Below are 25577 nucleotides of genomic sequence, written 5' to 3' on the forward strand. Positions count from 1 at the left end.
GTGGTGCCACAGGCAGTGTGTGTGAAACCCAGAGCGTGTGTGTGTGTGTGAGTCAAAAGAGAATGAGGGCTTTCACCCCTGCTGATCTTTAGGGACAGCTCACACCATTATTGACCACTGGGAGTTTACCAATGTTTACATGCTGACTGGCGACTTCTGAAAACAATTTAGTCCTCCGTTTAAGGTCATCATTTACTTTGACAATCTTTCACTATTCTTTATAGTCATCATTCATTTTTTTTTATTATTACTTCTTTTTTATTAAAATACAAAAATGTGTACAATCACAAGCAGTCCAAAACATTTAAAGTAATTTACTGGATTGAAAGCAATTTAGAAAATCTTAAGATTAAACCCCATTACCCATCATTCATCTTGGCCAATTTTGCTTTGGTTGCCTTTCAGCGGTTACCACAGCCTCTGTCATGTTACCATTTCTTTCAAATTCAATGATAGTCATAAAGACCAGAAAGGATCATTTTAGCAAAACACATTTTACGTCAATTTACTGAATGGAAACATAAATGATCGGTATGAAGAAAAATCCAATAAACCTAAACCAGAAAGGAATATATTTCTTCTTAAACCACAGCAGAGTTAATAAAAATAATTTATGGTTTTCAGAGAAACAACAGCATTTCATTGTCCAGGGTAACGGCTTGAAGATGAGGTAACAGATTTGGACGCGCCTGTTGCTAGATTCAAAGCGGTTTATTTTTTTCATCTGTAGAATCAGGAAAATAAAGCATTTGTACCAAGTCTGTATTGCATTAATTATCAACTACCAATGTTCCCCTGTGGTTTTCATCCACTTTGAAGATTCCCTCACAATAGAGAGACTTAAGCATTTATGAACTGAAGGAGGGAAGAAAATATCTGTGATTGGATCACAATGCCACATGTTGGCTGATTGTAAGCACAGGAATTGTATTGTAAAAGCAAATACCGCCTCTTGGGAATCATGTCAGGAAAAATCCTGGGGGGGATCTGCTGCCAACTTGTCTTCACCAATGACTGGTAAAAGAGATTTTTTTTAAATCCACTTTCACTTTTTTTTTTTTTTTGCTTCAAGACAGAGAGATGTTCTAATCCTCTGTTCATTGTTAGGGCTGTGTGGGACTGGCCAAGGGAAATAGCTTTTTGATGGCAATGGAGGCGAAAGGGAGCTTTGCCAAAGAGGGCTTCAGAAGTTAATGGGCCGGTTTCTATGCTGACAGTAAAATCTTGGCTGGAGCCATCAGGAGCTTCCGAGGCGTTATCTACTTCAGCGGTTTTGAAGATAATCTTTAAAGGGAAAACAGAAAATGACAATATCAAGAACAAGAGAGATGTCTAAAAGCAAAGGTTTAATCAAGAATTATACCAGATGGAATTATCATCACCAAGCTAAAGCTGATTTATGTTGAGGAAGCATAATAGTTAGAGCAATTCTTCCCAGATAACAGTTGTAGCCTTGAGATTGTCTTGCAGGCAAACAGCATCAGTGGTGGATTCGCATTTTGAGACAGCACCAAGGGTTACAATGGACTTCTATTGCCGGCGGGTAATGTTTGATCCAATGGATGAAATGTTGCCTGGGGTAACTACTGCCCCTGCAGAACAAAGAGCTCAGAAGAAGAAAATGAGACCCATTTTCTCAGTGAGTGCTCTTACGTACAGGTGCTTACCAACAGTGATCTTTACTTCAGCAAGGGAAGAGAAAAACAGGAGCTTCTTAAGGCTTTTAAAAATACCACTGCATGCCTGAGCTCTGCCAAACCTTTACGAAAGCAGAGCACCGTGCAGTACTGTAACTTTCATAGCACTTTGGAGTTGGGAAGATACAACCGGGCAGTCCTCTGGCACAGGACAGATGTCATGACCCCGTCCTTCATGTTTCCTTTGGCAGAACAATGAGCCGAAAAGAAAACAAGTCCCATTAGTTCACACTTGCACACAGGTGCTCGCAGCTACAGTCCTGTAAAGAATGAAGACTGAACACAGTGTTATGAGACTGCTGTGGTAAGATTTTTGTCTCTTGTAAACTGACAAGAGACGCTTCTCGCAAACACATAATTAATCACAAAAAAAGTTGTAGCGAGCTATTAGTTAAACCATGACAGGCAAGGGGTTGAGGAGTGGCAAGGAGAAGGAGGTTGCGTCTGAAATTGAGGCTAAGAATAGTGGGCGTTTGTGGTTGTTTGTGTGTGTGCGTGTGTGTGTGTGTGTGTGTGTGTGTGTGTGTGTGTGTGTGTTTGATGCGTATATCTGGGCCCATGTGCATACATTTGTGTTTGTTTGCGTGCTTATCCTCCCCTCCAAGGTTTGCCAGAATCTGCTTTAGAGCAACAGCCAATAAGCCATGAGCCATCAGCAGCCAGGTCAGATTAGGTGTCTGTCGCTGGTCTTTGTGCTGATAACACTACAATGAGTGGCACTTCCCTACCGCCACTTCACCTCAGCCGCCCCACACTTGTCAGTCCTCCACCGGTCAGATAGGCTCTGTCAGTTAAATACGAGATAAAGGGAAAGTCTGGAGGAAGGAGGGAGGTGGGGGGGTTCTCTGTTAGTTTAGTACCCAAGTTGGAGTGGTTTCGTTACTGATCACAGAAGGGTCACAGAAGTAAGCCTAAAGACAGAGGGGAAGGGGGAGGGAAAGTTGACTGGCACATTAGCTGGTGTCTCCCTATCACTCTGCTTAATCCAAAGAGACAAGGAATCTCTTGGGTTGTGGGGATGACCATGGGAACAGGGATATGGTGAAGTGAGAGAAGAGGGGACACAACTGTCCAGATCAATTTGCCTTTGTTTTCACTGTGCACAGATGTCCTCTCTCTCTCTCTCTCTCTCTCTCTGTTTATCTCTCACTCTATGACTGTTTACCTTCCTCACACATACCAATGTAAAATTACATACATTGTTGTTAAATGATTGTTTTGGGGGTTTTTTTGCCTGTTTTAAAACTCAACTCATTTCAAATTATTTTTATTTTTCTATCTCTCAATCTTGCTCATTTGAGCTTTTCATGGTCTTCTCCCTGCAACCAAGTTAGTATTTCATGAGAGGCTCATTACCTTTTCACACATATCGATGATGATTAGCCTTCTGGGATAACCTTGACAGAATAGTGTCCTGGATAGATTTAGTCAGTCTGTCAACAGGCATCAGTTCAGGCAAGGTAAGACCCATGTCAAACATTACCTCTCTTTTTCAGAACAGAGGCGCATCTGCCAAACACTGTTACTGAATTGGCACTACAAGAGCGTAACCTAGCCCTTACGTAAATATTAAAGATGTATGGTTAAGCAAAATTAATGTCATATTTAATCAATCATTATTACCCATGGGGAAAATCCTGTTTGAGGTGTAGCAGCATTAGCAATTTTTAGCTTTGGAAGTGTCTGGATATCCCACTTCTAAAATGTGTGTTACAATGAGCCTCCTCTCTGCCTGTCAAAATATTTTGCCTTTTGTCCTGAGAAATCTGTTCATTTCAGTGAGCGCTCTCTCAATAATGTTGTCACTGACTAACTGGAAAATGTAATGTCTCCACCTATTGGTGCAAATACAGCACTACATTTCCTAACTTTTTAAAAATATTACCCAATACATTTAAAAATCAGTGCAAGTTCAGCAGTGGAGGAAGTATATAGTGACATTTTTCGTGAGTAAGTCTTGCATTCAGAATTTTACTGCAGTAGCAACAAAATTAAAACTTAAAGTATAACAAGTGAATGTACTAATTATATGATTATTATATAATATGAATAATTATATATCATTACTGGATTATTGGTATTGGTACAGGGTGTCTATCTTTAATGTTGCAGCTAAAGGTGGATCTCATTTTAATCATTACATAGTTTTACATGTAATAATATATCATAATTTATTAGTTCATCTATATTTTGTATTGATAATCTAAAGCTGCAAAGTAACTACTAACTAAAACTGGCAGATTAATGTAGTTGAGTGAAAAGTACAATATTTCCTTCTGAACTGAAGAGTAGAAGTATAAAGCACGTATTCAGGTAGAGTACAAGTATCTCAATGTTGTAGTAACAGTACTTTGGTAAATGTACCTAAACGTACGTTCCATTGTAGAAGAGAAGTACAATAATTAAAATATATTACTGAAGTATCAAATTAAACTAATAAAGCAACAGTAAAACCTTTTTTGAAAATCTGCTCTCAATAAGGAATAATAATAATAATAATAATAAATGAGTAATTTGTGTAAATCAGTATATTAACTCTTCTCTTCTTCTAAAATTATTAAATGTGTGCTATAATTTTCCTGAGACCAAGAATCCGTGCATGATCACTCCACTGTTTTGTTTATGAGTACTGCTGTACAAATGGAATTTCTGAATATCTAATATACATGACATATGCATAGAAAACATAGGACAATTTTAGAATTCTGCTTAATGTCTGGAGGGATAGAAACACTGTGCTTCACTTAAAAGGAAGAAAACTATTTTCCCCTTAGATTCAAGATAAGAATAACTGCATCCATTAACATTGACGTAACAAATATTAAAGACACTCTAAATTAAAACTCAAAAGAACATGGATAATCAGAAAAGGTTTCTGTTGTTGGAAACAAAAATAATGAAGAGTAAAACACGAGACAAACACTTTAACAATGTTTGAGTTTGTGGATGATATATTTGTAAGTTTAGAGTAAATACAAAGAACATACATTCCATCACACAAGCATACAAACATACATGCCAAGTATAGAAAAAGAGAAGATCTTTGATGGGTTTTTATACATTCTTATATACAGTGTAGAGATTAAGATATGACAGAGGATTAAAATAAGATTTTTTTCATATCATCTGTGTGTCAAAAAATGCTTTAATTTCTTAAAATCTTAGAAAAATTAAAATGAGATCACAAAATGTATACTAGGACATCATTGTATGAACAAAAACAGTCCATCTTACAGAGGGATAGAGAAAAAGGGTGTCCATACTGCCTTTTTCTCTGCTTGTTCATCTTTTGTCATGATGTTGTTCTGGTAATTAAAATGTGCAGTGAGACAGTCAGTAACAAAACAGTGCTACAAAAAAACCGATGAAATGAAGATGATTATAACATGATGTCTGATACATGTATCTTTATTATATAGACCAGTCAAGAGCAAGAAATTATTTTTTTTAGCAATGCAACACGTGCAACGCACAAAGCAAACGGTAAGCAGAATGGAACGCTTGTTATATGTGTGGATCAAAAAGTCGACGATACACTATAAAAATCTGTTTGTGTTTCTCACAAGAAAAGCAAGTTTTTGATCCTTTGTCATCATGATCTGATCCCTCACACTAACATTTCTGCTGTATCTCAAAAGGAAATAAGTTATTTTGGTCCAGGAAAAGGTCTCCGCTATTTCATCCAAGAAAATGAGGCCAGGTAATTTCTGCATACTTGTGAGAATATTTTGTTTTTCTCAAAAAACATCTAAATAGAGAGTCACCCTTTTCTTTACGCTTTCTACAAAACAGGGAGTCACATTTTTTCTTTATCCTTCCTAAAAATAGAGAGTACAAAGTGTTAGTGGGAGGATTAAGTTAAAACATGCAGAAATTTGAGGGGAGATGGTGTCCCTGAGTGTGTGTGTGTGTGTGGTTGAATGTGTGTGCTAGTGCCTCTGCCTGCCTATATGGTTTCCACATAATTGGCAGGGAACAAGCCTTGGCGGCCATCTTTGCTCCATCCCCTCCACCAGGCTTTGTCCACCGTTTCCACGTCCTTGATGATGTCACCGGGCTCAAAGGAGATCTCAGATTCGTCCTCTGTGGGAAACGCAAGATAACATGGTGAAGACCCACTAATCATGGTGTAATTACTGTAAGTGGAGGCACTTTATGTGCACATGTGTGGCGATTATCCTCTAAATGGGAGCTTACCTGCTTGGTAGTCATACAGAGCTCGGACACACATTTGTCGCTCGACTAAAACCTGAAATGGAAAAAGAATACTGAGTCAGATGAAAGGCTGTAATCACGTCTTGTATAATTAAAATAATTCACAAGACAGAATAAAGGAAAATGAAATCATATATTCTAAGATGAACTTTAGGTTTAAAAGATAAGGCTGGCAATATTGGCAACAAAGATGAAAGGCCAGAACAATCATTGAATTGTGAATTGTACAGAAGTCCTGACGGCTTGTTTAAAGACACCGTCTTTGAAAAGGGGCTGTGTGCATTTCTCTTTGGATTAAGTGATTTGATACCTACACAAAATTTCTATAGCACCTAGACCTGATTTATAATTTTACAAAGGACATTTTTACAATATGGGACCTTTAAATCCCACAACCACTGTCCTGCTGCTGCTGTAAAAACTTACTAAACTAAATGTGTATTAATCCACTGTTGAAAATTGTCCCCAACAAATGTACTTCTTTTGTTTACTGACAAGTACAGTTCCCAATTGATTTATAAAATAACTGAGCCTTTTCTACATTTTGATGGGCTTGTACCAAGTGCCACAGACAAGTTAGTGAAGTCAAAGAGTATTGTGAGACGGACTAACACATTATGGGTTGTTTTTTCATGGGATCTCTTGACAATTGTTGTAGATACAGTACCTCTTGACCATTTTCTGAGATTGTATGTTCCTTATCTTCAACAACGTCATCCTCCTCTGCCGTGTCATGATGATCGTAGCACTCAACCAGCTCCGGTGAGCTGAGTTCTGTGTCAGATGGACTCAAAGATCGCTCTGAGGAAGAACAGTTTGAAAAGCACTCATTACAGTCCAACCAGTAAAGATGCATTAATGTATTATCACTGAAAAATGCTACATTGCGTCATATTGTTTAAACTGATTGATTGCCAAACCTATGCCATTCTGTTCCTGTGCGTCCTCTCCATTTGTGATCCCATTGGTTGACAGGACAACTGTCTCGTGTTTGATAACTTGAAAAATGGGTTCAGCATCTGAAATAATGACTTGGTTATGATATTTTTTCATTATGCAAGAGATTATCAAATGTCATTTTAACTTTTAACAGTACATAATTAAAGTAAGTCAAGTAAATGGTGTGTGACAGTAAGTGTACCAATACAGTGTCAAAATGTTAATTAAGAGCACGGGGGCTACCGGTGACGGCTGACTCTTCCTCTTTCTTTGACAGCTCAGCAGGCTCAGAGGGGGCCTGACTCTCTTCCGATTGGTCATTCTCCTCTTCATGTTCCTTTACCTCCTCTTCCTCCTGCTCCACCTCCACTGGGTCCTTCAGTGGTGCACGCTCAGCTTCCTCTTTTAATCCCTCCTCCTCATTGTCCTCTTCCTGTTCTTCCTTGTCTTCCTCCTCCTCTTCATCGTGCTCCTTTGCCTCTGTCTTCACTGGTTCTGTGGTAACAGCACAAGGCTGGGGTTGTCTTTCAGCCTTATCATCCTCGTGCTCCTCTACAACCTGTTCTTCGTCCTCCTCCACCAGTACAGCCCGTACTTTGTAGCCAGTGTCTGAGACCAGCTCAGTGTGCACATGGGTGGCTGTGTAAAGGTCTGTTGATTGGAAACTTATATTTTAAAAAGCACAATAACCATACACAAGCAAACACAATAAACTCGATAAGCTTACATATTGTAAAAGGCTGTGTATGTCTGTGGTAGAAAAATTAAGCTGTAAAGAATGCAAACGTTGGGTATGGGTGCAAATTACAGTTAAGCTTAGCATGACTAAAAGTACATGTGATTACTTTAGGAATATTTAATTGTGACTGGACTGTAAAAACATTCTGAGCCCATTGATTCATGGTCCCTTGCCTGCATTACCCAGTCAGTATGTGGAGTAATTTTTGGCAAAAACATCTAAGTCACTTTAGCCTGTAATAGAAAGATTATCAACCACCATATAATGATTCATTTCTTTGGCAAAGTAATGAGCTGAATAAGATGCTCTCCTTCATCCAGATTTTTTTTTTTTTTTTTGCAATAATGAGACCTTCTCCGCACATTACCTCAAAAAGGAAGAATAAAATAATACTATCTGTATTACCATGTATGATCAGATCCTAATAACAACAGTTTGTATACCGTTCAACCCTACCTGTGTTTGGTTGTGGCTTCTCTGGAAGAGGACTTGTTGGAGCCTGTGGAGCTACGATGGGCTCAAAGCAGAAAGTTGAGTGCTCTGGCTCCGTTGGTGTATTTGGAGGCGAGACAGGCAGGGCGTCTGGATGTGACTGAGAGAGGTTCTCTTTTACTAAAGTGGGGGACAAGGAAGCCAAGAGACTGGGGGAGGCTGGTGGTGCAGAAGGTTCTGTGGGTGACAGGGGTTTGGGCTCAACAGCAGCCTGAACTTGGTTGTCAGTTTGTGGAACACTGGGCAGGGCTGAGACTGGAGCGGCAGGGCGAAGGGGTGATGTAGGCGGTGACACAGGGGCTCTGGGCCTTTGTGGAGAAGTGACAGGGCGATAATCGAGGCTTGCGGGGGGAGATGTGGCACGGTAGATGGGGGAGGGAGGAGCCCGAGAGAAGGGGGAGACCAGGGGTGAACTGTAAGGAGAGGACGATGTGCTGTCTTCCGCTTTAGAAAAGATGAAGGCTGTGTCTGTCAGGCTGCGCTGGTATCGTCTGAAGGGTTTGCCTGGAGAGAGAGAAAACTGTTGGTGTGTTGTTCAGAATACACATTGTATATCAAAATACTACATGCACTTCATATGAACACGTAGAAGCATTGCTCTCTGTTCAAGGCTCATACACATACCAGTGCGGGAGGATCCAGGACTGGTGGGACTTTGTGATGATGATGATGACAACTGCCTGAAGAACTCCCTCGGGTTCATGGAGCGCTGGGACACTAATGCTGCTGCCTCCTGCAGGTCAAGTAACATACAGTATAGGCAAGAAATTGAAATGATTAAACAGACTTAGCCAGTTGGGGTTTTGTAGCAGGTTGTACAAAAAAATCCAGCATTCTAATGACAAACTTGATGACAGACTGCTGTATGAGTTTATGGTCTAAGATTTACTTACTGCTGCTTTCTCTATGGACTCACTCCTTCGAAGACGAGCCCTCATATCTTCCACATGCTCCTTCTGCTGCTCCTCCTGTCAGTGCAGAAACAGCAGCAATCATATTTACATATTCACAAACACATTTCAATGTTTTTATCTTTTCATTTAAGAGAACTATTTGAAAAAAAAAGATGACACACCACTTGAGACTTGTGAAACTTGAATGTTTTGACATTTAGCCCTTACTGATGCAGAAATCCGTGCCTACTCTTAACATGGTAAACAAAGCAGTGCCTTGCAAGTCCTTTTTTGCTTTTAGACAGTCTTGAGTAAAGGCCAAAGGTCACTGTAATAATAGTGAGGAACCATGGTCGCACAACCCACCTCCAAAGCAGAGACTTTTCTCTTACTCTTGTTTACAATTAATATCTGGCGTAGGGAAATTTGAAAACGCATCATATTTATACTACATAGCTGTCTGTCAAAATGTTTTAAGTGTTTATATGAATGGCAACTATTGTGACAATGATTTCATAACAGGTTAATTTGATTGACTTTAGGTGTAAAAGTTATTATAAAGTTCTTATGAAATACATGTATGTCATTCTAAACTGAATGACCGGCAGTGGGTAAATAGTCCACCTTTCCCTTTTAATTTAAATCAGTCCACAGTTCAATCTGTGCACATCAGATGTTGTGTCGGATAATGGTGGGTCTTATATGGATCAAAGGGTCGGTTATAATATTATTTTAGAATAAGACCTCTCACAGCTAAAGGTTAATCCAGTTAAACAGGGGTCAATGAGTTCAGGGCAGTCTGACCAAACTGCAAAGCCAGAAGCCAGAAGCCACAAGAGCAGGTGTCTATTTTGCCACTATGCAAAGCCCATAAAAACATGGCTTGACAACTTTGCATCATTTTACATGCAAAAACTGTGATGTACCATCAAGATGTTCTCATCTTTTCACTCACCCATTTAAATTTCTCCTTTCTGCGCAGCTCTTCCTCTTGCTCTGCCTGTTTCCGTCTGTGAGACAGGAAAGCAAATTAAACAGCACCACTTATTACTGTTCCCAAAAATCATTATTAGTGCATTCACTGTGTTATCTTTGTTCTTCCAATCTATACTAAACAGAGCCACTGGAGGGTGCTATTGAGAGAAAACAGACAATGCTCCTACCTCTGCTCCTCAATCATCTGTAGTTTCTCATTCATCTTTCTGTCTCTCTCTTCTGCGTCCCTCCGCTCCTTTGAAACTCTTTCCCTTTCAAGGCGACGTCTCTCCTCAGCTGCTCGTCTCTTCTCCTCTTCTTTTCTCTGTTCCTCTTCACGCTGACAAACACAATGAGAAACAATGGGAGAATATGTTATACTTTCATGTCACTTTCAAAAATAATAGCTCCCTTGAATAGCTTTTCCAAATGTAAACGGCCGTAGATATCTGGTTGAACACTATTTTAGCCACCTAGATGTGGCTTAATAGAGATAAGGCCATTGCCTACCTCTGCACGGGCCCAGAAGGAGTCTCTGTTAATTCGTCTCATCTCCATTGCAGCATTTGTTTTTCTGTAGTTTGTACCCTATAGGAACAACAAATGGATGGTTAACTGGATAAATATAAGGGAATCAAAAGTAAAACACAGACGTCACTGAGGAGGTTATAGTTTCTATGTTAAATTGTGTCACAATTTTTTTTAATCGTTATTTGTTCTTAAAAATGCAAATCTGATTCTAAACGTGTATACAAACATGTTTAATGCCGAAACCAATGTGTCCCGAAGTGTGTACACTCCAATAAAAATATGAAACCGAAATTGTGCCACAATGTGTATATGAAAGTCTCTGTCTCCATCTGATGGGAAGATGGGGTATTGCAGTACTCACCACCAAGTCCTCCTTGTCCGCAGACCTGGAGCTCCTTCTCACCCACTGTGTAGAAGTTTGGACCTGGGCCTTGCTGAGCTCTGTTCTTATCCTTTCCTCTGTCACATCCTCCACTTTCTCTGCATTAATGAACACATGTGCTTCCTGAAACACGGAGGGCAGGGAATGAAAAAGAGATGGCAAGTTGAGTAAAACAGATGGGAATTTAAATTTAATCCACCCTTATACACTGCACTATAGCCACACACAACCAAAGACAAATCCATTCACAAGTACACACAGTCCCTCTGGTGGTTTTCTCTTGGTTTGATTTGGAGTTATGCAAACTTGGAGCCAAACAGTTGTGCAACTGCTTCAGTTTTAGGGATTATGAGAGAATGAAAATAATCCCTGGCTTTAGTGCGAGGACAGGAATGTACTGGTTTGGATGGTTATAGATGGCAGGGGGGGGGTGACATAAATGAAAAATAGGGGGTGAGATAGGGAAAGTGAAAAAAAAGGGTGTGAAAGCATGTGTTTTTGCCACAAAAAAAACAAAACGTAGAAAGATGAAGCGAGCCTCATTTAACAGTTGCTCAATACCTGGAAGTCGAACTTATGAAAAACAGACTATTGACAGATCATATTCAAAAACCACAGAACCAAAACATAGGCTTCCATTGCTGCGATTTCTATGGGACCAGTACGTGTTAGACATGAGCTGAACTCATGCATGTATATAGGCAATTGTATGTGGTCAGGACCTCTAATAATTTCCATGGAGAGTAAGTCCAGGCTTGTAGATGGAGGGCCAGGTCTGTCAGCCTCCAACAGGAAACCACAGCTTTATCTGAGTGACAACGCCGACACTGACACTGAACAGAGCATTCAATGTGCCCTGTAATACATGTCAGTGCAGTGTAGTGTATAATCCATATCACTCTAGCTGTCACTGCCAACTGCACAAACACACACACAGAGAGACACACACACCACACACACACACACACACACACACACACACACACACACACACACACACACACACACACACACACACACACACACACACACACACACACACACACACACACACACACACACACACACACACACACACACACAACACACACACACACACACACACACACACGACAAGACAAGCAGTCCACAATGCTGCCAGGGATGCTGGGAAAATCATGGAAACAGACAGAACCACACATTTCAGCAAAGGCTGCCAGTAGCAGAAAATCTTTGCCCATCACTGACACCAACTCTGCATCCAGTGTTGTGTTTCATTAAGTACAGGAGTTAGCAATGGCATAACCCATACTCAATGGCAGTTAATATAATAGCAGGTCAAATTGATATTATAAACACATATAGTTAAGACAGCTGTTAGTGGGTTTTCTGTTTTCTTTTTCTGTTTTCTGTAGATACTGTATGTTCTTTCCTGCATACTTCCCCTTTAATTATTTTTGTGCGTTATTCATAACGCTATTCTCTTTTCAAAACATCATATGGCTGGGAGTCGTTCAACAGCACTCAGGTTCTAGGATTTGAATTACTATTTCTAGTATTGAGGATGTAAATAATGTTTCTGAGATTAAATAATGTTCCGATATACTCCTCCCAGCTTCTCACCCCTCATTGTTCTTTTCCCTCTTCTTTCACCCTGTTTCAACCCCCTAACGTGTTTTGCCATAAATGTAATGACTTCAAAGTGCCAATAAGAAAGCTTTAGCGTAACTCTATCTATTTGAGATCATAGTAATGCTTCAGTGATAAACTGATCTATTTAGGCATATGTGTAATAATCACCCCTATACACACCCTGGATTTTTTCATGGGAAAGTCTCAGTAGGCCCTCTAACATCAGGATTCATGGCATTGATGATCTTGACGATGAAAACTTGCTATAGGTATAAGAATATCACCTTTCTTGGAGGAAAAGGAGCCCAAAGTGATGTGACAGGCTGAGAGTTACCAGCTCCATATAATTGTGCTCAACCCTGAACAAACTGTCTGCGCTGGAACTGCTTCATACTGTACAGTCTCTCTCCTACTCAGGAGTTGTTCAGACTGCGAGAGGCAGTAGGTGGATGTGAGCAGACTCGACTGTCCCGGGTTGAAGTCTGACCCAGAGGATTGATGGGTCACTTACGAATGTGTATGTAGAATTCTGGGTTTAGATTTTGTTACACTATTAGCTAAATTGCTACAGTTTGATGTTGATTCATAAACAGTGAAATAAGTTTCTTGTTACATTAATCGCATACTGTGTTCCAAAGAATTTATGCCATTTGCATTTGTAATGAGAGCTCCTCAGTTGAAATAAGATAAGCAGCAATGGAGGCCTATGTTGGTTGACATGAAGGTAAATCCTGTGTTCTCAAGTGACAAGTGTGTGTCAGGGCGAGATGACAGACTTGAAAGATTGAAAGCGCCTCAGGGTTTAGTGCCTTGACCCGAACATGTTGCTTTATTCCATATTTACAATAGACCTACTGTACTTTGTTGCAATCCAACTCTCCAGCTCCACCTTGAAAGACATTTGGCAATGTGCCAGGTTGTCATGTGGCCAAATATAGTTATGCCTATATTACGTTTGATTAATAAATATGTCAAATAAAAACAAAAAGATGCAACTTCTCATGCGTCTTCATTTCCATTTTTACAACCCTTTCCGATATTGGACTACTCTATATTAGATACTTTCATACCTTCTCCTTAAGTGTATTGCTCACAGTATCAACATGTGCACACACTAACACACCCCTCTGACTCACTTTATGCTGATGTTATTTCAGTGGAAATGTAGAACAATGAAAACATCTGCACCCTATTTTTATTTTAGCTTTCATAACTTAACGCCACACTCTGTTACTACGTACGTGTACAGCATGTAACACACCCAAATCTGCTGACCCAGAGTCGCCTTAACAAAAAAAACCTTACTGCCAGCTGGGACATGCAGTGTATCAAGAGACGAAGTTAAAAGAAAGAAGGGAAGAGAAAAGTAAAGAAGGAAATAACAAATACGAACTAAAAAAGTGTCAAGGGAAATTCTAACTGTATCCAAGGCAATGGAGGCCAAGATTGTAAGAAAACAAGTTAATTGAGCCCCTTATTAACATCACTCAATATGTATGTGGGTTATCTCAGTCGTTTTTTTTTCTCAATCATCGCAATGTCAAGTACAGTAGAGGTTTTGCTGAGATTCAGGAGTGTTTAAAGGGGATGTATTTTGCTCTTTTTCAGGTTCATACTTGTATTTTGGGATTCTACAAGAACATGTTTACATGCTTTAATGTTAAATAACACATTATTTTTCTTATACTGTCTGTCTGAATATACGTGTGTTCACTCTTTGTCTGAAATGCTCTGTTTCAGCACCAGCCCCTCCTCCCTGTCTCACTCTGATTGGTCAGCGTTTACATGTCTAACCCATCTGCACTTTTGCAAAATTGCAAAATTAATAATTGATGCTCCCCTTTTTGCCTTATTCACAGATAAGTACTATAGGTTAGAAGTGACAGTAGTGACCACAAGTGGATTGCATTGTTGTGACACAGGCCTAGTCGTTAATGTAGGCTATATGTGTGCATGTTTGCTAAGGTTAAGGGTCACGATTCTCCCACAATTCTCAGAAGGGGAAACGATTTTCTTCATTCCACGCCATATTGACCATGCAATCGTTTCTTTACAATTCTGAAATCCCACACGAGTATGTACACAGGCCCAAGGGTGCTCAAGCACACACACACACACACACACACACACACACACACACACACACACACACACACACATGGCCTAACGGGGGGTTAGGGGCTTTCAGACAGTGTCTCACAAAATCCCAGACTCCACATTCACTGTTTAAAAAAAAAGAGACAAAAAAACAACAAACATTCCACAGATGCTTCTGCAGTTGACTGGGTGATGCCTTTATATGGAAACTAGTAACCCTAGTGGTCAGTTGAACCTCTCCTAGTGAGATTGAAATGCTAAATAAATAGAGTATATGGGGCATAGATGGAGAGGAGAAGCTAACATGCTAACATGATGATGGATGGTGTTGCTGATATACTGCATACACACCTGAATCATAAAACTATAGGCTATATAATATAGACTTCCCCATTCTCTATTCCCTACAGTACTTCCTGTCTCTCACCACATAAGTTTTATATGTGACTGCAGGTTGCACTAAAAACAATGGCGCTTTCAAGCCCAAATGCAGCTGTCTCCCCCTGGTATTGACATGGCATAACCAAACTCATGACCGACACTGCAATAGAACAGGAAGTGGACTGACGACAGGAAACTCTCACAACAATACAAAGTAAACTACCATGAGTAAATATAGAGTTTGTGAGCACAAAGTCTAGTGTCCAAGGGGAAAAAAAATGATGTATGTTATTGTCATGCATTGGACTGCCTATGCTCCTAGTCAATGCTAAATATGTTACAGCTGGAATTTTATCTTTCATGCAAAACAAAGACTAGTGATTTGTGATGATGCACATTGTGATCTACAGCACCTTGAAGAAGTTTTTGATGGCTGGAATGTGGCTGGCACATTCTGTCCTTCGGAGGTCATCCACATTTTGGCCGACCTGCGGACAAACACAGGATGTCAACACTTATTCACATCATACTTCTCTCGGAGGGGACTAAAAAAAGAGGAGGAAGAGAGGCTGAGGAACAACAGGATTCACACCAGTGTAGTCTAATCTGTGTTTCACCATTTGGACCACTGAAAACATAAAAGCTCAAATGGAGTCTTTATGAAGTATATTTTACAGCATATCATCATATAACTTTTTGTATGTATACTATGAGAATAATGCATGTGTGACACTGTGATTTTCTTCAACATTTGGCTCACTGCAGATGTAACACCATGTCTCCATGACTACAGACTGGCAACATTTTAAACTTTCTGCCAGCGTCTGTTTTTTGGACTAATTCATGACTGGATATTTTGTTTTAAAAACTAATCAGAGGCTATGACAACCTGCCTGTTTATAACAGGGCAACAGCTCCATGTAAAAACACCCATTATGAATAATCTAAATGTCCTACAACTGTCTGACAAACATCAGACATGCCCTGTGATTCATAAAGTTCTGTGCTACAATGACGTAATAACTAATTTTCACAGCAGTTTCCCACATCAGATGCCAAATAAGCCTGTGTCTAAACAAGGCCATAGAATGTGAATAAGTCAAGTAGTTTAGGATTTACAGATTAATGAGCACATGGATTTTTCTGTATATGTGACCACTTAAGATGTTAAACCCAATAACTTGGAGCTTCTAAATGACTTTGCTCCATTTAAATGAATGCGAGTCTATGAGCACAGCATAGGACTGACTGTCTGTCTGTCTGTCCCTCTGTCTGTCTGTCTGTCTGTCTGTCTGTCTGTCTGTCTGTCTGTGTATGTGTGTACCTGCTATTTTCATATTATATTTGCATACATGCAATGCTAACATGTGTTTCTGTTATGTGTGTTTCTTTAACAAGTAAAGCTTGTGCTTTTTACGCTAAGCCCCATGAGCTTGTCTGCCACTCACCCAGCTGATCATAGCGATCCGAGGGCCTCCTGGCTCCACACTACCCACTTTGCACAGTCCGTATTGAGGCTTGGAGATGTGAAACTTCCCTGTCAGCTCTGCCACACCACCCGCTGTTAGAAAGGAGATAGAGATAGGGAGAAGGGAACAAAGGAAAAGAGTGATGGATAGTCCAACAACAAACATGCTACATGTTCTCTAAACAGAAAATTGTAAGAATGTCAGAATATTCTTTAGACGCCAGACAACATGTGATTTCCTTTCAGGCCACAGTGACGAGGCTGACAAGTTTCATTGTTTTTAGGGCTTAGAAATTCAAAGTTTGCATTTCTAATAAACATACCACTTAGGACAGTCCATCTTACCTCCTGAGTCAGCCAGTTTGAGCTTGTTGGTCACTCCATCATATGAGAACATTGCCCTGTGGACACAGAAAAACACACAGGTCAGCTACAGAGAAATGTGAGGAGCCAAGACATGACACTTTGGCAATGAGGAGTGTCAACAAAACACAGGTAGAGTTGTCTGGACTAAACAACTGCTTGTTTGATTTATATATGGCCAAGAGTATCATCCAAAACTTTCATATCCAAGTGTGAGCATGTGGACAGCTGGTTATGCCATGTGTTCAGTCTATCATTGTGCACAGGGGACACACACAGGCACGCACACATGCATAGCCAGATGTTTTACTGCACATACTTTGTCTAAACCATCACAAGCTTCCCTGCAGTGCAAAGCATATCTACAATGCACCAACAAAAATGAATTATCTTCAACTGTAACACATGCACTTGTTCACTTCTGTCCTTTCCCATGGGCCTTTACAGTACATGCGTGAAAACAAGAAGGCACTCATCAGCACAATTACCTTCAGTCATAGTGTTTGCCTCATAGATGGATGGCTCCTGAATGTGAAATAAATGCAGTCAGTGCTGTTCACAGCTATGGGGTTTTTGACATTTTGCAGGTGAAAACCTGTCCTACCGCACCCTTTAGTCAGTCAAACTGCAGGTCACTGCTGCAACTCAACAAATCATGTTGTGTTTCTATGAGACCAGTGAGATACACCTCAAATGCTGAACAAACTACTGTCAGTGCAGAGTGTTTCAAAATGTTTGCTTTGTTGCAAGACAGAAATGTGTGACTTCATAATCAACCAACGAAGACAAACAAATGAAAACAAAAGAAAAATATAAATCTCACTTTGGTTCTTGTATTGTTACCCTTACCCATAGTTCAGAGACCAAAATTATATCCATGTGCTATTCGACATGACATGCTTCTAACATAATCCTGATTCATGTGTGTGTTTGAAGCACAACTGGGGGTAAATGTGTGTGAGTGTAAGTGACTTTACGAGGTGGCCTACAGAAAGATGTATTGTCAAAACTTTTATAGGTGTGTGTGTGTGTGTGTGTGTGTGTGTGTGTGTGTGTGTGTGTGTGTGTGTGTGTGTGTGTGTGTGTGTGTGTGTGTGTGTGTGTGTGTGTGTGTGTGTGCGTGCGCATCTGTCTCTGACTGTGTGTGTGTAAATTTCTCTCTAGGACTCCTGTTGGTGTGTCAATAACATCTGGAGCTGGGTAGCAAAAGTGTAAGGCCATGAGCAGCTTTTACAATGGGCCAAAGGTGAATGGTCTGTGTTTGTGGATGTGTGCTGGGAGGAGGGAGGGAGTGAGAGACGCAAAGACGGTGAGAAAAAAGAAAGTATTATATTAAAGCATCAAATTTTGACTATTGGAAATCTACAGTAAAACAACAGCAGTTTGGCATAGGTCTACAGGCTAACAACAGGCCAGTGAACTCAGTTGAGACCTCTGAATCACTCTGTTATTTTTTTCATGATACAACAAGTCTCTGTCTGTCCAAAGAACAAAGCGTGACAAAAGTCACTCGGTATGTGTGTGTGAGTGTGCTGAGGACACAATAACCATATTGATCGCCTCATTGAGCGAGCTGCATGCTGGCCTGCATGAGGAGGCAGGCTGAAGCTGCATTTTTTAAATCGTGCTGATAACACTGACAGGTGTTTACTGTATATTTTTCATGCCATCAAGCAAAACCCAGTATTTCTAAATAAGATTTTTTCAGAATACAATAAGACATTCGCAGACGCATTCTCCGGGGCTCTCTAGCATTATGTGAGCTTTGTGTCACCTGGATCATTCACATAGTCATCTCTTCAGGGATAAGTCTAGCCACAATAACTATAGAAATAACAAACTCCCCCCGCTCATTAGTCTTACCAGCATTCAGAGCTTAGACACCAATCCACATTTACCAATTTTTGGCCCTCAAGACATTCCCAAAGGTCACCATTCACGAGCAGTCAAGGTCAAAGATCAATGTGCCTCTGAAGGAGTCTTAATTGCATGTGCAAATTCTCCACCCACAGGGACCAGGCTTGCACATGAGGATACACTGTTCTGAGGGACACTCTTTGTTCTGCTAGAGCTTTCTTAGATGGAGTTTGCAAAATCCTATTTTCAGGCATTTTTCCCCACATGACTTTATTTAATCCATGTCTGAGATACTGACAAGGTTGAGGGGTTTACAATGCAATGCAATGATTTTACAAAAGCAAACAAGAAATGGTCAAAATCTATGGAATTAGTTTTAAGTACAAATAGGGATCCCCTTAATAAACTTTATTTTTAACACATTTCTCTGAAATACTCTGGCACAATAACATTTGTTGAGGGGATCAACTTAACACCTTTTTTTACCTTTTCTGAATTAACTCAGTGTTCACCCCTCCGATGGTTCTATCAAAAGATTAAATTTAAATGAAGCCTGCTATTACAGTATTTCAATGAATCCTCATTACTGATGTGGATCGTTTGACGACAAGGTCTGCAACAATTCACAGATCTGGATATGATATGTTTAATACTGTGCTTCTGACACTGCTATTTATTGTAACAGAGGGTATTGTTAAACCACTGACTGATAATCTGGATATGCCAGCCGTGTGGTGTACAAAGAGACAGTTCTCCCTTTATACTCACTACATGGACAGTTAAGAGCCAGGTTCACATCACAAGTGTTTACCCCGCAATTGTACAATTAATCCAAAACAGTTTTTACAGTCACTCTAATGTTGCTGATCCATGGTATGCCAAATCCAAGTAATGCTGGCCCCACACACAAGAGGAAATTCGGGCAGATGTTGGGTCCGATTCACCCCTGGAAGAGCAAAACAAGTGAACTCAAAAGCAGGTGACTGCAGACAACTCTTTATTGAGTTCCAGCAAGGAAAACTGCACTCAATATAACAAACAACCAGGATCCAACTGAAAACCATGACTTAAATGCAAACTAAACTGATGAGGGGATGAAGTGCAGCTGGAGAAGCTCAGGTGAGGAGAATGAGACGGACGGATCAGACATGGAGCTGATTGGCAGGGAAAAGCTCAGGGAGCAGGGAAGGATTAACAAGGTTAAACACAAAACAGGTGTACAAGGGAAGACATGCAGGGTAAGGCTACAGGAACACCCACGGGAAGTAAGCAATGCACGGCACAGGAGGGGAGACATTTCAAAATAAAACAGGAAACAAACCGAAAAATAAAAATGCTTGTTTAATGTCTTCCTTATTCCATGTAAAACACAGCACAATGTCAGTCTGCCTCCATGTTTGTTTGTTTTTCTGAAGCCACGTCTGATCACATAAGTTTGTCTGTATCACTTGATGAGCTTTGTTACTGTAACTAGTAGCAGCGACAGCATTCATAGCTGAAAAATCGTTTCTAGAGCAGATAGACCCCTATTCCTTTACACATGTCGGTTTCTAGAGCGCTGACTGATGAGAAAAACAGACTCTCTAATGTCTGTACTCCAGCCCACCTCCATACTCAGCCAGCTATGACCTCAGCTCTAAGAGAGAGAGAGAGAGGGTGGAGAAGAGAAAAGAAGAGACATGTGAAATGTAGGGGAAGAGGCCATCGTGAAGGAGGGTGAAAGGCATGCAAAGGAGAAAGAAAAGACAAAGAGAAGAAAAAAAGAAAAATTATGGCATAATCTGAAACAACATCAACTTTCGGATCTGTGCATCATTATCCTGCACAGTCGAACACTCAGTGCAGCTATAAAACAAATAAACAGCCATTCATCTCAAGAGTATACAGAGACAACAGCATATGTACAGTACATAAATACAGACATGCACACACACACAAAATATACTGTAAGCCAGTAACAATAGTACTTGTTGGTTTTGGACTACCAGAGCCTCTGTAATACCTTAAAACATGCTACCCTCTACCATTTCAAGACGAATAACAGAAGCAGATGGTAAGCTGCGCTGGAGAAGGCCTTGTTTTCAATATTATAATCAATATATTTCCCTACACCAGGCTATGAGCCCGTCCAGTGTGGTAATATATGCAGGAAATACCTGGACACAATGTACACGTCTCTTGTACTGTCATTTCTAAAGAGACTTTAATGGAGATTGTCTTCCCTTGTTCTCTAATACAATTTTGTGTTGATGCTCTCAAGGAATGCATTTCATTGAACTCATCAACATGTATTACTGGCCCCAGAACCAATAACCATTTGTCATATTTCTTGTTACCTTCTCCCTCCATATTTTCTGTTTATCTCTAACCATATTTCTTCTCCTCCTACTTTATATCCTGTTGCACAACATACCTCTTTCACAAACCGGAGCAATATCTCATCCTGATCTTTTCCCCCCTCAACTCCACACTTCCTACCCTCTGTGTCTTTCTGACAGGAAGATCTTGTGGGCTCATGGGTCATTTATTAATTCCATCTTTGCCAGCAGGGGAGATATGAGAGATTTGTGGTTATGCATGCTGTTACGATATGATAAACTGCACAAAGAGAAAGATATGAGAAAACGGATGAGAGGCTGGGAGCTCCCGACGGGATTCACTGCCCAAATTATAAACTCTCCATCAGATAATTTGTTTGCTCCTTTTCCCCCTTGCTCTTCCACATATTGCATGCCCAGTAGTCCCACAAACTCCCATGGAAGGCATTTGTCAAGACCTGTGATATTAGCAGTGCAGTCTTTTGAATGCTTATTTCATGCCGCAACTTATTTCACATTTGTATTTGCATCTACCTTCCCACAAGGTTCCTTCTGTTCATTTAATTTTCCATCATATGTTTTTTTTTTCTCCCCTCCCCCAGCTGTCAGCCCCGAAAGTTCTTGGCTCAAAGCTGACCTGGGCTCCCAGTGCTATTTTTAGTCTCTCCGTCTACCTCTGTCTGTGCCGGAGTGGGGAACTCAGAGACGTCCCTGCAGCACACAGCGCTCATTTCCTCTCGCCAAACATGGGCAAAAAAAGTCCAACCAGTCTCAACTGTTAAAAAAAGTCATTTTTTCCCCCCTGTCCAGCATGTTACTCATATATTGTCCATGCGGCGACCCCAGTGGTGCACACATTCCTCTGTCCGTCTGGACTGCAGAGACGTGGAGGTTTATGGGTAGAGGTTGTGAAATGTGAGTAAGAGAGAGGAAATGACGGAATGAGAGAATGATAGAGCATAGCCAAATAATTGGAAAAGAGGTAAAAGAGAGAATGGCACTGCATGTGTCTGGCTTGTACAGAGTGGCACAGTGTGTCCCAAGGTGATGCATCACTGTAAACAAACCACAGGCACATTTGAATTGTGTTGTGCAAGATGTTGCTTGCACACTTTAAGTAAAGAAAAATGTCTTTAGGTTTTATATTGTCCAGGTTAACCAACCCCTACACAAAGCATGAAGACTGTCCAAAATCATATCCCACAATCCTCAGTACTCAAAGCTGCAGTGACCCCATCACTGTTTTTCTTTATGCCCCATCATTAAGTGTTGAAACGTGGATGTCAAAATGATGTAGACGGCTGATGAGGGATGGTGTTTATATGAACACCTCACTATGCTTATTAAATATCCCACTTAGAGAAAGAGTGCCAGAAAGAACAACAGAGACACTGTTAGGAGGGAGCAAAGGAGAAAAGTGTCTCTTGAAAAAAAGTTAAGGAAAGAAGAAAATTACAAAGGAAACAGAGGAGGGCAAAGTACACAATAAAATGATAGTCTTGGTTACTTGCTGCAAAGGATCCAGTATGGTGCCCTGCAGAGAGTGGTCTGTAACCATTGTAATCCCCTAAGACCAAGCAACAGGGCCCCTTAATACGAGCTGCTGAGCAGGGGGAGATTGAAACAGGACAACTTAAAATGATATTAGCAAAGTAATACTCTTCTACTTGCCAAACATGCAATGTATCTTGTTTATTAATTAAATATAGAAATATAATTTAAATCAGAATGTATTGCTTATTGGAAGACAATGTAAATATGCTGATTAAGTCGACAGACAATTATAGCTAAAGGGATGTTTGTTGATCTCTGCAGTGGGGTAAAGTCACATATGAACAAGCCAAACATCCTCAAGCACTTGTAATCTATTAAGTAAGATGTAATATCCCTTTGCTGTCATTTCAACTCAAGGCAATACTACCCATCTCCCACTAAGATTCAAGTAATGCCCCATGAGAGGGGCAGTATATAACTAAATGACTAGCCTATTTCTGCCAAAAATAATAAGCAGGAGCATATTTTCATTATAAAATATATACTGTCAGTCTGTGTCAGGTCTATTCCACATGTATTATTGTGTCAAAAGTAAAACTGGCTCAGTGAACGGCTTTATTTAAACCTCTGGCAGAGGCTCTACGTTTCGGTTATGAAGTGATGGTAGTGCCTAGGACAGAAACCTCGATCCAATAACCGAACCATGCCAAGTCCCAATCAGCAGCATTTGCACTGGATACGCTGTCAGGATATCCTACTGGAAACATACACGAGCGAGCACACACACACACACACACACACACACACACACACACACACACACACACACACACACACACACACACACACACCCAAAAGGAGTTTCATTCAGTCAATGTTTCATGTATCTAGTAAAGCCTAAAATTAGGTTTGATGAATTACAGTAAATAATTGTAAATGAAAGGCTTATATTATCTAAGAATAACCACTCTGTACTTTATCTCCATGACAATATTTCTCTGCATTTTTATTTTTGCATTGATAAATCATGTTTAACTCCCTTATTAACGACAGCTGTGCAGGTCAATTTGAAGTATAAGTTGGCAGCCTATTTGACCCACAAGAGCACTTGCTCAGATCCACCCACTGAGTAACACTGGGTGATTTGTAGAGTATTTGACTGGGTGGAGGACACAGCAGACTCCCCTTGAGACTATTACAGACCACTAAAGCTATTTGGCCTGGAGGCAATGCTAAATAGTGGGAGAAATGACAGACGCAATGGAGAACAAAATTATAAGAAAGAACAGAAAATGTAGCTAAATTAAATGCAAAAAACTTGTTTTTAAGTCAAATAACAAAGCACATACAATATCAGTCAGTGGGGGTCGAGGTAGTGGGTTGGCAAAGGGAAAAACTGGATGGAATGTTGAAAGGAGGAGGGGAGGGAGGAAAATGTCTGCTCTCAGCAAAACACAGAGCCAGAGAAGTTTAGAACATGACAAACTAAACAAATAAGTAATTAAATCAGTGCCAAGGACCAGTGAAAGAAAACAGCCCTCTCTGTGCTGAGGCAGATGGAAAAGAGTGGGGGGTGGACAACAAAAAACAAAAAGTATGCTGCTGTTTGTTTGTTGTATAGTAGATGTTAGCCATAAACAACAAACCTGCAACAAATACAGACATAACACATCATTACCACACAAACCGGGGTAGGACACTGCTTAAAAAAAGTGAAAAAGTGTATCCATCTTTGTCAAAGCTATAGGGCGATCAGTTTACACTCAAAGGTATATTGGAAACAGCAGAGACAGTTGTACATATCGATGTGTTTTCAATATAATTACCCATTTGTATATTTCAAACTGAGCCTAGGCATCGTAAAAAGCAGCATGTGGAGTTAAGATGATCAAATGTTTTTTTTTATATTACTGAATAATAACAGTTTTTCCCCCTTTGAATAAAAACAGTCACTAAAGCTGACATAATCATATATACACTCATGTGCCTCCATGGAGAGGGTGTACGTAGAGGGATATACTCAACTTGGAGAAAACCCACTCAAAGATCGGGTTCACACTGGGGAAAATGAAGAAAAGCACTAGGGGGTGTAGATAGGTGTAAATGGTTGGGGCAAGAGTGGCGCATTTGACAATGGCGCGCAATGGGAAGCAGCTTGAGTATATTGGAGGTTTCCAAGGGGTCAGGAGAGTATGTGGTTTTTGGGGGCAAGGTTCTCGATAGAGGTATTACAGAGGTCTCTATGAGGTTAATTGTTAGGACTTTTACATGGAGGTGTGTGGTTTGTCCAGAGAGCTATAGGGGAGTGGATGGAAACATTTATTTTGCTACACCTGACATCGGAAGGAGAGGAGAGGAGAGGAGAGGAGAGGAGAGGAGAGGAGAGGAGAGGAATGAGTGTTGAGAGTGATTGTGGTCCTCTGGGATCATTATGGCATTTCCTGTGCATGCTGTCCCAGCCCCACACAGCTACACACACTGCTACACTCTCTCTCTCTCACACACACACACACACACACACACACACACACACACACACACACACACACACACACACACAGGAATAGCCTCATGTCTCTATATCAAGTTAATATGGGAACCATTAAAAACATGATGGTATCTTATCATCACCCACTTCCTTCAGTTAAACAAAGTAAACTCTCGACTATCAGATATACACTTTGACCTCATTAGTTCCGTCTTCTATGCTACCTCTTATTGCTTTGATCTTCCTCTCATTCCTCTTCACCCCTCTACCTCTCCTCTTATATTTTTTCCTTCTCCTTGCTCTGTCACTCCCCAAACTTCAGTCATTCTGCTTTTCAACAACCTCCTGTCAAGACTGACCAGCTGAACTTGTCTTCACTCACTGCAATTCTTTTTCTTTCCTCTCGTATGTTGTCCTTTCTCATCTCGTATTCCTCTATATTTCTCACCAAGTGTCCATTCATTTGCTCCCTTTTCCCAGCCTCCTCAGTCCCTCTTCACTTATCCCCCCCAGGCTTCATTCAGTTTCTCTTAACAAACAATTTAGCTTTCCCACCAGGGTCGTCAGGACAACAGAGCCCCCCAACTCTTCTCACAGACCCACAACCCAATCCCACCACCAGCAAGTGAACAAACAA

General features: G+C 40.5%; 1 protein-coding gene across 2 annotated transcripts in view; it reads right to left on the reverse strand.

Annotated features, from left to right (window-relative positions):
• Positions 1–4720: 4720 nt before the first annotated feature.
• Positions 4721–25577, reverse strand: part of LOC310946516 (uncharacterized protein) — a 28976-nt gene continuing 8119 nt past the window's right edge. Inside the window, exons 1-16 of one of the 2 annotated variants that reach the window (XM_083912999.1) lie at positions 17272–17285; positions 16766–16821; positions 16401–16513; positions 15366–15440; positions 10843–10986; positions 10461–10538; positions 10139–10290; positions 9931–9985; positions 8976–9050; positions 8707–8815; positions 8047–8586; positions 7095–7502; positions 6833–6931; positions 6580–6713; positions 5895–5946; positions 4721–5780 (exon numbers count right to left, since the gene is read on the reverse strand). In XM_083912999.1, coding sequence (XP_083769125.1) covers positions 5644–5780; positions 5895–5946; positions 6580–6713; positions 6833–6931; positions 7095–7502; positions 8047–8586; positions 8707–8815; positions 8976–9050; positions 9931–9985; positions 10139–10290; positions 10461–10538; positions 10843–10986; positions 15366–15440; positions 16401–16513; positions 16766–16817 — 2223 coding nt within the window. In that variant the 5' untranslated portion in view covers positions 16818–16821; positions 17272–17285 and the 3' untranslated portion in view covers positions 4721–5643. Of the gene's footprint in view, positions 5781–5894; positions 5947–6579; positions 6714–6832; positions 6932–7094; positions 7503–8046; positions 8587–8706; positions 8816–8975; positions 9051–9930; positions 9986–10138; positions 10291–10460; positions 10539–10842; positions 10987–15365; positions 15441–16400; positions 16514–16765; positions 16822–17271; positions 17286–25577 lie in introns of those variants that run through there. The other variant, XM_083912998.1, reaches the window with a different exon arrangement.

Source organism: Echiichthys vipera (assembly GCF_963691815.1).
Source record: "Echiichthys vipera genome assembly, chromosome: 4".
NCBI lineage: Eukaryota > Metazoa > Chordata > Actinopteri > Perciformes > Trachinidae > Echiichthys > Echiichthys vipera.